Source organism: Heterocephalus glaber, unplaced genomic scaffold (assembly GCF_053883595.1).
Source record: "Heterocephalus glaber isolate CG9 unplaced genomic scaffold, H.glaber_assembly_v1.0 deba00001067, whole genome shotgun sequence".
In the NCBI taxonomy this organism is placed as follows: Eukaryota; Metazoa; Chordata; class Mammalia; order Rodentia; family Bathyergidae; genus Heterocephalus; species Heterocephalus glaber.
Window position 1 is genome coordinate 6406470 of NW_028258187.1, and position 16031 is coordinate 6422500.

Sequence of the window (16031 nt, forward strand, 5' to 3'; positions counted from 1 at the left end):
CCCTTTGATTTTTTTTGAGACAGTCTCACTATGTAGTTGAGGCTAGCTTTGAACTTGCTGTGTAGCCTAGGTCCAAATCTAAGATTTAAGAAAAATAAAAAATCCTCACAAATTAAATTGAAATGTGAGTTGAAATCAACATACCTAGGCTGCTTCTAGAAGGGAAGTGTGCATATAATAATATGGTACTAAGGGGATATTTTAATGGTCTTACCATGCTGATTGTCAGGGGATCTTTTTTCTTGCTATGACTGAGAAAGATTTTTGGCTTTTATGCAAATAAATTGCTACATCTCTTGTAAATTGCTTATAGTTTTAAAAAGTATGTATTTGTCTTTATGACATTCAAAATAAATGCATGAATCTTCTTACTGGGAGAAGGATTATTTCTAGTTTTCCACGCTGCCTAAGCCCAAAAATGCTCAGGCTCCCTTTTGCCCATGGGAGGTGTCCCACAAATCAGAGGAAACTGGAATTAGTCCACTGGGGAACACTGTGATTTTCTGTTTAAAGGAATCGATCTTGTTTGGCCAGATGCTTGTGTGGCCCTTGACAGCAGCCAGTTCTCAGGGCACCTACTGGGGTTGGGCCTCACCTCAAAGTCCCTCCCCCTGCACCTTGAATCTACAAGGTGGTTAGGTCCTGGACATCCCCAACCCCTGGAAATCAGAATGCATGATTCTCAGTGCTGATCTGAAGTTGTGTAGTGTTTACATGTAATATCTCACATCCTGGATGCTATTCTATACTCCGTACTCTATATCATCTCTAGGTTATTATGGCACCGAGGACAATGTAAATGTTATGTAAATAGTTGTTACACTGGATTGTTCAGTGAATAATAACAGGAAAATAGTCTATGTATGTAACAATTGCAATTTTTTCCAAATATTTTCCACCCATGGTTGGTTAAATTTGAGGATTCAGAACCCAGGCTTCTGTAAGGGGACTGTGTTATCTTGCTGATTTACCTGTTGGACTATCTATATTTCATTTTTAATCTAATTCTAATACTTTTAGGAGAAATACATCATTTCCTATTCTCCCCAGTTTCCAACATTCCTTATTTACTTCTTAACTTACATCTTTATAAATAAATAAAGTTTATAAATAAAATTTATAAATAAAGTTAGCATTGAAGGGTTTCTTCCCATATCAGCATAGCTGCATTTAGAATCAGCTTTCAAATGGCAGTTCTCTTGATAGAAAAGGTAAGATTAATGTAAGACTCACTGAGCATCCTTTTATAAATATATTTGTGAGAATAAGTATAAGCTAAAGTCAATTTCCCTGTTTAACTGGTGGATTTTGGTCAGGTATATGTTTATAATACATAGAAAAACACACCAATTTAATCCAAAATAGTGCTGTATTGTGGAATTCAGATCATTTCAGTAGTTATTTATTTTCTTTTTATATCTGCCTATCCAAATCAGAATCCTGAGCCAATTATTCTGGTAACTTAGTTTGGGTGAAAATGCCTTTTATTCTTATGATCGCCTTGCACAATGAGTAATGTTTTGTCTGAATTACACAGCTAGTTGCCTCCTTGCTGAATTCTGCCCTCTGTGTAGACGTGGATGGACTCGGTGTAACTGCGGGTTTATACTGCCTGTCAGTTTCTGACTTTTCTGCCTCCATAATTCTGTGCAAAGTGGCCAAATTATGGTTGTTGAGGGAACCATAACTTTGGATGTGCTGACATTTTCATCACTTGGAAAATCTGGTGAACGTGCCGTTATCGTCTGAGGCCTCAGACGTGAGCCCAGCAGGTTTAACAAGAGGGCGGCGAACCTCTTGGTGGGGAACATCAATCTCCCCTTAGAACTGTCAGCACCCAGCACCACCGTGGCTCCTGACCATCAGATAAAACTGCAGAAAACCCAGCGCAGTGCGTCTTCTTTTTGGCTCTGTATTTAAAGAAGGAAGAACAACGTGCAAGAAATAATAGAGAATTTTCTATTGCAGGGAAAAAACTGGCTTGTAGACCATCATAACTTGGCTGTCATTACATTTCTGAAGGGGGACATATTCTAACCCCTGTTCCTCTCATTATTTATATATTCCTGAGTGCATTTCTTTAGCAATGACAGTTTGGAGCGAGACCTCCAGAGGACTCCTCAGGAACCTGCTGATGTCATTGTGCATAGTATTTTGTGCACAGTTTCCTTATGTCTTTTAGAAACAAAATACAGGCTAAAGCAATACCACAAAAATAATTGCAAACCTTCAAAATTAATATTTCATCTTATTTTCAAAGAAGAGTTAAACTGGTTTTTAAGATTTAAATGCTTAAGCTAAGTAGTTGGTAAACCTAAGTTCAAATATTACTGACACAGATTCTAATGTATTTTCTTAATGCACTGAAATGAAATGTTTCACTTACTAAAAGATGACGCAGTTTTTGCGGGAGAAAATATTCAAGGAAATGCAACTTTCATTCAGCTCCTTCGGAGTGAGATTGGATGTGCACCCGGGATGGTTTCTGCTTTGCTAATATGGGAAGACGGGACAGTTCCACAATGTGTGTTTCTGACCGCCACACATCCTCCAGCTGGAGCTACTCAGGAAGGGACTGCACCCCAGATGCCGCAATGGGCAGTGGAGAGTCAGTCTTTTCCCAGGACTTCCAGGATGAGGTCGATCCTGTTAGTTTTTTCCTTCATCTCAGACGGTGAAGAAAAGTTGGGCCTGATAATGAAAGCTGATGTCCTCCTGCACTGGCACGCTGTCTCACAGCCATGTGCTTCATGGAAAATGAGCCAAAATGTGCAAATTAAATAGTTGAGTCACAGAGCCCTCTCCACTGGGATCTGCATTCCTTGCCCTAACTTTGTTCATGCTGTTCTCTCTAAGCACCACCACATTAAATCTCACCTCATGATGAATGAGTCTCTAAGTCCGAAAAGATGCAAGTTTTCATGGAAAATTTTCCCTCCTAGTATTTTCTTTCAAAAATATCTTTCTTTGTTGTTTCTCTGTCGTGTTGATGACAAGGTAAAGCAAAGACAGAAATGATCATGGACAATTTTAGGTGCAGCATCCTGGCAGTGTAGGTAGGGAGAGCCCTGGAAACATAACAGCGGCAACTTCTCATCATCTGAAAAGTATTGGATTATAAAAACTTTTCAGTGTGATAAACAACTGCTCTTCAATCCAAAAGCAAAAATCCCTTGTAGCATTTTTAGAATCAGTGCGCAATGTAGTCATGGTGCACCTGCCAGCAAAGAGTTTCATCTGCGCAGGTTGCAGTGATGGAAACAGCACTGCATTTCATTTGTTTGCTTATTTCTGTGTTTGTACAGGTATGTAAGGGGGTGAGGGACAGGTTTCTCAAACCCTCATTTATGTGGCTGTTCTCAAGCATACTTTGGGTTGTGGCGGATATGAGGAACAGTAAGTGGAAGGAAGAAGCAACAAACTCGCCTGCATCTTCAGAAGCGGGATTTGTATCGGCCACAGTATTGTCACGCGGATTCTGCTAAGGTGTCGATGAAGTTCGCACATTTTGAGTTCTGATGAAAATAGCATGAGGCATCTTGCAGCTGCACTGAAGGATTTTGTTGGTTCTCTGAGCACATCAACCCCTCTCAAGACTGAGCATCACACGTTTTGGCTTGGAATAACCTCTTTCTCCGGACAGTGTCTTCACTGGACAGAGTGCCACCTGTCACCTAAGCCTGGCCCAATGTCGCCTCTTCTGTAGAGGCTTCCCTGAACTCCATGTGGTCAAAGGAAAAAGGAATAAATGAATAAAGTGTTAGGTGTTCTCATTTAAAAGCATATTTCGGAAGGCTTTGTTTGCTCTATGGCTCCAGGTGGCCAGAGACCAAGCTCCTCATGGGTGATGTTTGCTACATTGTTAATATTCAATAAATGTCCATTGAATGAACAAATAATGAATGAATGAATGAAGTTGTGATACACCAAGCATGAAAGAACAATATAATTTGCATTCTATATACTTCTTCAAAGAAGAGTTTTGCTCAGTTTTGCTACGGACCACTTCTCTATTGGACAGATTTTTGTCACTAACTTACCAAATTACATGAATAGAAATTTTTGAGATTGATGGCTTTAGTGACTATGAAACATCTGTTCATCCATTTATAAAATTCTATGTTCAGTAAATAAACAGATTAAAAATTCCATCATCTAAACAGAATCTAGTTTCCTAATCTAAATAATAGCAACTGAACTGGAAAGGGAGGTACATATATGAAAATACCATAGTTCCGTCTATAACAGAAAAAAGTTTACCATTTGCTATGGGAGAAGAAGATTGGATGATAGTTTCAATCGTAGTATTGTGACCTTCCTAAATAGGACTTCAAACAATTCGTTGGACAGGCTGAACTATAGACCTAATATGATTATTCATATTTAAAATACAAACAACTGAGGTCAAAGCTGTTTTCTACAGGGTTTGAAATGTACATTCTTCAGTACTTCCATACCTGCCTAGAAAACACAATCATCATTCATAGAAAAGTTAATTTATTTTAAAAAATCCTATTTCCAGATAAGGTCAGATCCACAGGTACCAGGGCATAAGACTTCTAGGGCAGACACAATTCAACTCATGACAGCACGCAAAGGAGACGGGAAGGGAGGGAGGGGAAAGAGGCAGAAAGGAAGGAGTCAGGGAGACAGGAGAGAAAGGGAGAGAAGACAATAAACACCTGAGAAGAGATGACGACGACGGAGGATGAGAAGAAGATGAAACCTTAGCATTTCTTTAGGAGAAGTGAGTAAGTCAGAAGCCTTCCGCAGTCACTGGGTCTTTACCTGCAGCTACCAGAGCAAAGCAAGATCCTTAAATACAGCTGAGGCCAAACCTTGAACACCGCCTCAGTGCCCAAGTGGGAAGCAGGGTGAGGCGAGCCTAGGGGGCTGAGAACCCTTGCTGGGAACTTGCTGCTCACAGTCCCACCCGCGGCTCCACCCCCTTTGCACCACTGTGGGTAGAGGGGCCCACTGAGGCACAACTGTGCCCCAGCCTTGGAGGCTGAGTGGGGCAAGGATCCCTGATCTGTGATGGGTCCCCAGTAGGTGCTGATCTGAAGCCAGTGCCTCCACAGGGTGGTCACACATTGCTCAGTGTGTTGATCCCAGTGTCCCCATGAGTCACTGTCTAGTCATCGCCTAGTTTGGTCTATAAATGGCATTTTCCTAAATGTCAGCGTTAAACTGAACAAATGTGTGAATGAGCCCCCACGGTGTGACACAGAACTTGGAAAGTCCTCCTTGTGTCGCATCCCATGTCCTCCATTCTGTTTCTGCAACGTAACAACCCTCAGCTCCCCCTCTGATGACTACAGGAAACCTGTCCACACCACAGCTCACTGGGCTCAGCAAGAGAGCGCCATACGCGTCCTCATGGTTACCTGTTTGCCTGTGGGTTTATCTGCCTGCCAAGGGGATTGTGGGAAAGAGGCTGGGACCAGGGAGAAATGGTGAAGAGGATTCTGATACTGAGAAGGGCTGAGGTTCCCAAAGGAAGAGCAGAAAACTCTCCGGGTCCAGTTCAGATAGAAAGCAGGCACGTTGCCAGGTTCATGATTGCATCTTGAATTGAGCTATAAACTCTCCACTCCTGAAAATGACAGAGTGAGTGTGAGAACGGCAAACCACATTTGTTTTAAATAGGGGTATTTGCTTGCATTCCAAAAAATATTTTCCTGACACTTTGGATAAGGCTGGAAACTTACGGAACTAATGATATGTTATGTCAGGAGGAAAAGCAAAATAATGCACTTTATGGAAGGAAAAGAGAAAATCCCATATGTTGTCATATATATATTTGTTAGGGTTTATCAATGTTATAAAATATTGGGCATTTTCATGCATGCATATAATATACTGATCATATCCATTTCCCCCCCATTACCCTCTTTTATTTTGTGAGGAAAAGGGAAATTATGGGTTTTTTTCTGTAAAACAAAAATGTAAGTGCTTTTTTTCTTAAAACAACAACCTTTAGGTTTACAACCTACGAGTATAAGCTCTTCGTGCACAACAGTATAGGTTTCACGCCAAGCCTAGAAGCAACCGTGATCACATTAGCCGGTTTTCCGGAGAAGGGAGCCAACATCTCCGTGAGCGTCCTCAACCACACGGCCATCGATGTGAAATGGGCTAAACCAAGTAAGAAAGCTTTTTCTATATTTTGATTTAGGTCAAGAATGACTCCCCCAATGCCTCATACACTCAGAGGCAGGGCTTCCTGAGAGTGATTGGATCACAAGCTCAGAGCTGAATGTGCTATTCGGGTGTGGGACTAGTTGGAAAGGGTTACTGGAGTCTGACCCGGGAGGGTGTCCGGTATCTCCCTCCCTAGCTCTTTCCTCCTCTCACCACTTCCTGGCCACTATGAGGTGACCAGCTGTCCTCTGCCAAGCCCTTCCACTATGTCCTTTCTGCCTTGCAGCCAGCTGGCCATGAACTGAACTGTGAGCCTAAATAAAACTCTCCTTATTTAAACTGTGGATGTCAGGTATCATATCCCAGCAGTGGAAAAGTGGCTAAAATATCAGACCTCTACTTTCCCTGTAAAACCCAAAGGAATTAAAAATGGAACATTAAAAACTACAAAGCCACGGTTGCTATGCTAGTCTTTTTGAAGGCAAGCTGTCTCCTCTTTCATACTTCCTGATCAGCTAGCTCACCCTTCTCAGATTCCCTTTCAAATGCGGAATGTGGCTTCTGTCATGACAGAGACTGGATAGACAGTGATAGTAGTGATGGAACTGACCCTGTAATAATATGATACCAGGCAGTGTTGTGCACCTTCATACATGAAGCTCAGCCCTCAGATCTTTTAATTCATCATTCATTAGCCAGAACCACCTAAGAGGATGGCAATAATGGACAGAATCCTCCTCAGTGCTGGTTGAGGACAGAATTCTAGCCAAAATAGGAGAATGAGACCCGAACATCCTCCCTGCCTCACTACAATAAAGCTGGGTCTGATCTTGGCTTTGATTAGAACACTTCTTTACAGTTATTTGGAAGCACACACAAGTAAGGCTAAGCTGTTCCTGCAACTTGGAAATCACAATAACTGAAATTTCAGAACTTATGCACAAATAGGTTAGCACTTAACATCTGATCTGTTATTTTTTTTTTCTTGGTGACTCATTATGACAATCAGAAAAAGAACACACCCTGAATCTACCCTGGAAATATGGTTCTAACCATTCTTATAACTTGAGATCTAGTAGTTGAATCAAAACTTGTTAGTTATTGCCAAATATTGAGAAGTATCTGATTTGTGATGGCTCACTTAAAATATTTTTATATTATATTTAGGTTATGAGAGAAAAGTCAGCCCTCTGGAGCAGTCATCTGTTGTTATATAAAAATAGGTAAAGTTACACTGGTTGGACAATAGTGACCACGTCATTGTGAGGCAGCTTTGAGTTGTGTTATAGCCTAAGAAGACAAATGCTTCTTTAAGGACACCTGAATCTGCTTCAGATGTTATTGTTATGTGATGTAAATAACGAGTTAAAACAAATACTCGGTGTCATTCATTTTGAATTAAACCAATAGATATGGTAGCCCATTTTCTGTCACTGTGACAATATACTTGAGATGAATCAACTTATAAAGAGGAAAGGTTGATTTTCCCCTCATGGTTTCAGTCCATGGTTGGTCGTTTCTGTTGCTCTGGGGCTGCGGTGAAGCAGAAACATCATGGTAGGAACATAGGGCAGTGGAAACTATTCACCTCACTGCAGCCAGAAGGTAAAGAAAGACCGGAAAGGGCCAGAACCCCCACTTTCCTTCACTGCACAGTCCAGGGGCTTAAGGTCATCCCTCAAGGCCCTCCCTCCTGGAGGATCCACTACTTCCCAAAGGATCCCCTACCCTGGGCCAGGATGAAGCCATTACTACATGCACCTCCAGGGGGCGCTTACAAGCCAAACCACAGCCGTTCTGGTTCTATTGGCTATGTGGCCACCAGAGAACGGGTTTTTACAAAAAGCTCAGTCTAGGGTTTTTATAGGGCTCGAGTTTCCAATCTGTGGCACCTGTGTGGGGAGCTCTTAAACTACTTCATCGGAGGAATGTGAATTAATTGATCTTCCGATGCACCCTGACACACCCCTGGAGAAAGCGAGGTCTTTACATGGGGATGTGTTTGAGGTCTATGTGAGGAATGTTCACCCCTCTTCCTCTTTCTCTCTGAGCTAACTCACCAACAGCTCATTTTAGAAGCCTGGCCACAGGGGTAGGTTCAGACCCCTCATCTGACATTTGAATACTTCTGTGAAGATCTGGCTGCTGAATTTTCACCAATATAGGTCCTTTCTGTTATAATTGCATGCCTGAAGTTAGCGTGCTTATAAAAACTGACAAAGCTAATGGATTTGAAGCAGCTCACTGAAGTTTCATTACCTTAGTGATCTGAACCTCTGACCTTCAGGATGTAGGTAATGCAATCTGCTGTTATTTCCATTCCTACCTTGGAAATTTTTCAGATAACTATTTGTGAGCACAAAGGTTAACTCTCCAAAGAGGGTCAGCTCTGCAAAAGCTGTTGTATTATCTTCTTCCTTTGTTCAAGCTGCTGTCTTAAGTAAATTAACCAGTCACTTCTCTATGGAAGAGCCCCCGAGTTTCTCCAACTTAAACTGTAAATTGTTTTCTTGATTGGTACAAAAATGTCACAGAGGCTACTACTCTGAACACCACAAAACTGTGGACTGATTACACCTGTAGTTGAAGATCATGTGGATAAATTTATCAATTTTGTCTTATAATTGCCTTTCAAAAATTATGGAACACATTATTAAAGATGAAGAGGGGAAGGGATTAAGGGAGAGGAGGGGAATGGAGAAAAGAAAGAAGCAAGATATATTATATACAGGTACAAATTCCCTATGATGAATGTTATCTTTATGTATATCGAAAATGTACCAGTAAAATAAAGAGCAAAAAAAAAGATGAAGCACCCCCAAAAAAGAAAAAAAAATATTCTCTCATCACTGCAAACCTCCATGTTATATGGGGTGATCGAAAATTACAGTGAATATTTCAATGATTCTTGTAACTTATTACAGTAGAAGCCACATTGTCAGCAGCAATAAGATAAGTATGTTTGAAGAGGTAAGGTCTTTTGAGGGTGTTAATGGGAATGCACCTTTTACTGTAGCAAAGTTTTAATTTCAACATCCACCACATTGATTGATCACGCCACACACCATTGTTGTGGTAGCAAAATGTTTCTGGTAAGTTTTCAACCAATCATAGATTGGCAAGGATAAACTATTGAAAATTTTAGAAGGGCCAGTTTTAAACATCAGCACCAAATAGGTGGGATTATGCAAAGTAAAAGCACCACTGCATTTCTTCAAAAAAATTTTTTGGTGTGTGAGGGTGGGCAGATATTGCAACTAGGCGACACATAGGCCATGTTTTCTTCCCCATTCTCCATGTGAGTTTTGCCTACAGCATTTGAGAAAACAGTATTTTGCCACCACTTCATGCCACTTCATGATCAGAAGAGTCACATAAATTTGACAATCTGGGAGTTCACCTGAAAATCAAATGAGTGGGTGAAATTATGGCCACATTGGTGGAAGGAAAATACCAGCTGGCAGTGAGTAGCAGCTCCCCCTGCAGGCAGGCTGTGACCTCACCACCTACCCACGCCAGTATCCTGGTCCCCATGGGGTTATTAGTTCTCCTCCTACTTTATAGAAGAGAACAGAATTTTTTCCTAAATAAAATATACTTCAGATATGTTATAAAATATATCATATTATTATAGGAAGAGATACAAAAACATCTTCCCATGGATTGATTATTCAATCTTAAACTCAGTGTCAAATCTTCCAGTATTTCTCACACATTTAGCTGTAATGATGACTAGCATTTCATCTAGAATGATCCGTGAAGATCCTCTCCATTCTGACCGCTCACTCTAAAACAAAGGCCAGGAGGAAAAGGCCCCCAGAAGTGAGTGTGGTGAACAGGCTCTTCTCCTCACAGAATGACCCACAGCCAAGGTCAGTGAGAGCCAGAGAGCAGCAAGAAGGTAGTGATTGAGGAAAGTATTGAAAAAGGGAAATGACAAATTACCCAAATATCATCAGCCTTGCAGTTTGCCAAAGCTCATACCACCCTTCTGGTGTTCATAACTTACTCGTAAATCCTGGCCTTGCTCTCTCTTTTTCTTCCATTCCCCTCTGTGTCTTTTTCTGTTTTGCTCTCCACCCTCTCTTCCTCCTTCCTTTACTTCTCTCCTTTGTCCTGGGCAGTGGGAATGGAAAGGTCAATGAATGACTTGAGTCCTGAATTATAATATCTCAGTGAATTCAGAAAAATGCATAAAGTGCGATGCAGGTGTCACCATGAAGAAGGAATTTCAAATTCAGAAAAGCATCTACATCACCCTGATCTAGGTGTTGCCCCAAAACTTCACACATGACTAGGTGGGGCTTTTGGGAGGTGATTAGACTATGAATGAGTTTATAGCTAAGTGTGATGTTGGAAGGCAGAGCTGGTCTGAGGAGGTCACTGGGGGCGTGGCCTGAAAGGGTGCATTGCCCTCCTCCTCCTTTGATCACTCTGCCTCCCACCGCCATGCCATGGGCTATTTCTCCTCTGCCATGCTGCCCTACCTTGGAGCTACTCCAGTAAGCCTTTTCTCCTTAGAGTTGTGGGTGCCTGGTATTGTGTCTCAGTGATGCAAAACTCAGACATCTCCCAACTAGAAGCCACCAGATTTTATAATGGGAAAAACTTCTGGCTTTCTCTAAATGCCTCTTGTTCCTGCAGCAACGCATGCAAATTCAAAATGTTGCCTTTTCTGGGAAACACCTACCATCGTGGGTCCACCTTGTTTCTATGCTTCTTTCTATTAGTCTGGTTATCAAAGCACAGACACTGCATTTGCCCTCCAGTGAGCACCTGCTGTAACCTGTCCTCCTCCCTGTGTTCCCTACTGATGTGGTCCTCCAACATCTTCAGTTATCAGCCAATGACCCAATCGAGGCTCTTTTCTCAAGGCCGTGCTACTATGGGGTGTGTGTGTGTGAACCAGCACAATGAATGATCTCTTACTGACTGAAATGCTTCCCTCCAAGGACCATCATCCTCCTTTCTCATCAACTACTACTTTTCCTCATCCCCTAAATAAAAATTTTTCTCAGTGTTCTTTTCGCATCTTCTTTTCATAGTCCAATTTGCCTGCTATGGATTCTATCTGTTCTCAGAGTTTCAGATTTTTCTAACTAAAACCTGACCAAAAGGCCATATGAAGAAAGGATTTGAATCTTTCTAGCACAGTAACCTAGAACATCAACTCACCGTCAGCTTCCTGATCTGAAATATGGGACTAATAAGAACACCCCTAGGGCAGCCCACTTTCCATTCCCCTTCTGTCTCTCTTAGCCAGAAGCTCCCTTTCTCTCAATAAATTGTTCCTACTCTTAACCTCCTGTTGTTCCTAGAATTCATTCTTCGATTTTAGAATACATGAACTCACGTTTTGGATATCTAATAGGTTTGGCAGTTACATCTCTTCTCCCTATTTCATTTTGGAGATGTTCCACTGAGATTACTGGTCGAGATTAGGAACTCCATATGGAAAGTATTAAGATGCTATCTCACAATTAGAATTATACTGTAAGAGAGAAAAAAAATGGTCAAATCATCTTATGCTGAGATTTTCTTTACATTAAGAAGTAATTATTGCTTGTGTTTAAATGTAAATGTGGACCATAGAAAAATGACAGACACCTCAGCCTAAGCCATTCAGTACCTCTAAGCCTGAGGCTACTCCTCACCCTAACCACCAGGTGCTGAGGATGGAGTTTCTAGGCTAGCCATAATCAATCTCTCTATGAGGCTGTATCCATCTTTAGCTAAGTTGTTCAGGTCCCTCAAAGACAATATCCCTTCCAGGAAGTACATGGCAAATACGGGACTACCTGTGTTCATGTGTCTTTTTCTCTCAGTGATCTAAGACAGATCAAATGAGACCTACATAAGTTTTCAGATGACCCTGATATGAGGTCTTTAGAGGCCTTACTCAGACCTATGGACTAGATTAGAAAGATGTAATGTTGCTCTTAAATCAAACACTGATTTCTAATGAGAGACAAGTAGAATTACAACTTGCTACTACATATAGAGACAAATATTATCTTACTTTTAGAAGCTCAAAAGACAGGCATCCAGGGGAACAACTGGTTCCTACTGGAACACAAGCATTTCCTATACAAGACCCTCACTGGCCTGCCAATCAGATAGGAGATTAAAATAAAAGACATTTTCAGGCATGTATCTGGGAGATCTAAGAAAGATGAGAACTAAGCCCTTCAATTCTTCTAAATTGTCAACTCTTTATCAGGAAAAAAGTTGAGGACATCCCTAGATCCTGATTTCATAAAAGGAAATACTATAGTTTTCCAAAGTCACAATCTTATGTAGATAGTCCAGTGTTATGTGTCCCCTCAGAAGAGCTTTCTAGCCAAGACACCTGTGCTTTGCTAAATTTTCTAACAGACAGGGGTCATAATGTTTCTAGATCTAAGGCATAACTTTGTAGCCTTGAGGTAAGATATTTAGGCCTTATTATATCTAAGGGAACCCAAAGACCAGACCGGGGGAAGAAAGAATTAAACCAATTCTTTCCTTTCCACAGCCCAAGACTCCAAAACAGCTAAGGAGATTCCTGGAAATTACAGGCTTTTGTGGCCTTCAGATAGCAGGATATAGTGAGATTGCGTGACCCTCTATTAGTTTATAGAGAAACCCAAGAGACAGACACCTGGGGACCTCATTCCCAGACTGCACTCTAGAAGTTCAAACAAGCGCTTCTAAGTGCCTGATTACAGGACACTGTTTCAGTTTGTATGTTAATAAAAGGTGAGACATGGCTTTGGGAGCATTTCTACAACATCAGGGAGCTGTTCAACAGCCTGTAGGGTATTTCCTAAGTTAGATATTACAGATTCAGAATAATTCATTAAAAGGGTAAGCCCTAAACAATATAGTTAGAACACTTTCATTCTCTTTCAAGAGCAAAAAGCAGCCATTTGGGTTTTTTGCTTATTAGTTTGATTTTTCTGCTTGGCAGTGTAGTTGGAGCCAATCGTAGCTTTTGTCTCTGGAGACAGGTTTTGCTAAAGATCGCAGATCCACTCTGGAAAAGCTCCTGATCTTAATTGTCCTTCTATACCTGAGATGGTTAAGATTTAGTTCTTGTGCCATACTTAGAGGCACTCTTCTGTTCCTTCTCCACTGCCCTGCCCCTGAGAAATAACGCAGTTTGATTCAAGACACTTTCCTCTTCTGTGGCTGCTGGATTTCAAGACAAAGCTTCCAGAATGATGGCATCCTACTAAAGGATAACAATTAAATAAGAATATTCTTTATGTCATTTAATGTCTTCTGATCAGATGGAGGTGTTTGACTGAAAGACTATTCCATACCAAGATGGACATACTTAAAGCTATAAGACTACCCAAGATGACAATGCCCAGCACCTATTGAAGGCCTTTAGATAGACCTTCTGTAGAGTAACTCTGACTGCTGATCACAACTGCGACCCTCTTCAGCTGGAAGTAGTCAGACTGGTCTTCACCTTTTGCCCCTTCACACCATTTAGGGGTGTTTCTTCAGAGGTGGAATATTGCAGATAGGTAAATTAATTAGATATCCTGTAGGCAGTTAGACAGGGCCTCCCTTAAGGAGCCAGCCCTCCAGGAGCCAACACAGCAAGGAGCCAACATGGAGAACAATTGAGGCACATTTACTGGTTAACATTACAAAAAGGAAAAGAAGTACTGCTTCCCCTAGAGATAGATAACAGTGATTGATATTCGAAATGAGCAATCCCTTGCATATGATTTGTCTTCCCATTTATTTTATTTTATTTTATTGATACTATTTAGGTATACAATATAATGACGTTCATCATTGGAAATTTGCACCTTTACATAATTGCTCTTGGTTCTTATTTTCCCCCATTCCCCTGCCCTCCCTTCAATCCCTCCATCCCTCCTATTTACAAAGACTTTGTTTCCATTTTTTTCATTTTCTCATATTAATTCCATTCCCTTCTTTCCTTTCCCCTACCCCTCCCACTTCCCCTTACCCTTTGCCCCTTTTCTTCCTATTTCATATTATCTCATATACCTTTTAGTCCTTATTTACACTTTCAGTTTCTCACACTTGTCTTCCCATTTGATCCCCATTTAATCAATATTACCTGGGTGACTATACTTGCAAGTTTATTGGTTGGTCATGGTTTTGTCCCACCTCATGCCCACCTAAATTTCCATTGGGTCTTATAGTTTTGTCCCACTTTGTACCTGCCTCACCACATGGCTTTGCTGTATCAAACATCTTTGAAAAGTGGGGTGGGCAGGACCACTTTCCAATCCCCCTTCAGTCTCTCTTAGAAGCTTTCTTTCTCTCAATAAATTTTTCCTACTCTTAAAAAAAAAAAAAAAAAAAAAAAAGCCCTAAAATGTTATAGTCAGGATTAAGTGAAATCATGTGCTTAGCACTTGATGGTCATTTAGTATTGGTGGAAGCCGTTTGGCTCTTTCTGAGATGTACAGCGTGTATTCACTGTCATTTTATAAAAGGTAAAACACATGGGGAAACCATGCCTGATAAAATTCTCAGGCATAATTCTGCAAGGCATTCAGATAACAGCCTTACTACAGTGGATATATATAATTAACTTTATAATTATTTGACTAGACAGCACAACTTAGCAAATCTAGTGGTCATGGTGGACAGTACTAGCCATACTGTGGTGTCTGTCGTTCCCCTCCCTTTTAGTGATGTTCTTGTCCCCTAACCTGGCAACTACATGTAACAGGCTCACTGGCGACTAGTTGTGACCATGAGAAATGCCGATAGAGTGTATTTGCACCCAAGGAATGTGAAAGGAAAGGTGTGCCTTTTTGGGTGTTGGTATACAACGTTGAGTACGTTTCCCTCTTTTCTCTCTTCTCCCCTTCTGTTGACTGGAATGTGGATGTGGGAACATTCTTAGTTTCCACTACATAGGTGTGGTCAACACCCTAGGGGATCCAAAGCCACAGCTGAGATAGAACCTGCATTCTCAGATGACCCCATGGCCACAATCTGTTTCACTTGCGTGGAGACTATGATGTCAGATATACATGAAGGTTGATTTCACTTAAGTCATTGTATTTTGGGGACTCTTGGTTACAGCAGCTTAGCTAACACGGTCCCTGTTTGCCCATTTCAATTCATGTAAGGAGCAGAAATTAATGATCCTGCTTTTATAGCCACATATAGAGTGCTAAGTAATTAACACATTTAATACACTGTCTCCTTTAAATACAGTTTTCCCTGGCAGGACGCTGATAGGAGGGAAACGCAAGGAGCCCAAGGTAGCTGGGGAGTTTCCAAAGAGCAGCCATGAACTAGAGAGAAGACGGGAGATACCTTGTTAGGAAAACTAGGGAGGTGGGCTTGGATTGTGGCCCAAAAGGAAAATCTTCCCACTTCTCTATAGGAGCAGTGTTACCCTCAGGCAGAGTAAAGGATTTTCCCTAGAAATAGTTCTGATTATTAGCTCAAATTTTCTGAGAACTACTGAGTGGATGGCACGTATCTGTGCCCTAGAGGATGTGGGAAATCGGACTCTAACTTGGCACATCCGTGAGCAAGAGCAACACGTTCTGTCATGAAACGAGCTTAATCGAGACCGTCTAGGTTTTTACATTTGAGCAAAATTACCTTCCAATGAGCCTGTTAATGAGAGATGACTGAAGAACTTAGCCCTCATGAATAAATTAGAAGACCTATTGAGTGGAATGGTTTCCTACAATTGATCTAGATCAGGCCAAGAGATTCTTTTCTAAGAGCCAGACAGTAAATACTTCACCAGTGCAGGCCATACAGTCCCTGTCAGAAGTACTCAATGTTGCCATTGTAGCAAGCAGAGTGGCAGATGACTGATCATTAAGCGAGTGTGGCTGTTCCAGCCCAACTCTCTTGTGGACACTGAGGTTTGATTTTCATACAGTTTT

At 41.3% G+C, this 16031-nt stretch overlaps 1 protein-coding gene across 1 annotated transcript in view; it reads left to right on the plus strand.

Moving 5' to 3' along the window:
* Positions 1-16031, plus strand: part of Ush2a (usherin) — a 692185-nt gene that overhangs the window by 462885 nt on the left and 213269 nt on the right. The window contains exon 43 of the mRNA XM_013066500.3: positions 5984-6147. Within this exon, the coding sequence (XP_012921954.2) occupies positions 5984-6147 (164 nt within the window). The remainder of the gene's footprint in view (positions 1-5983; positions 6148-16031) is intronic.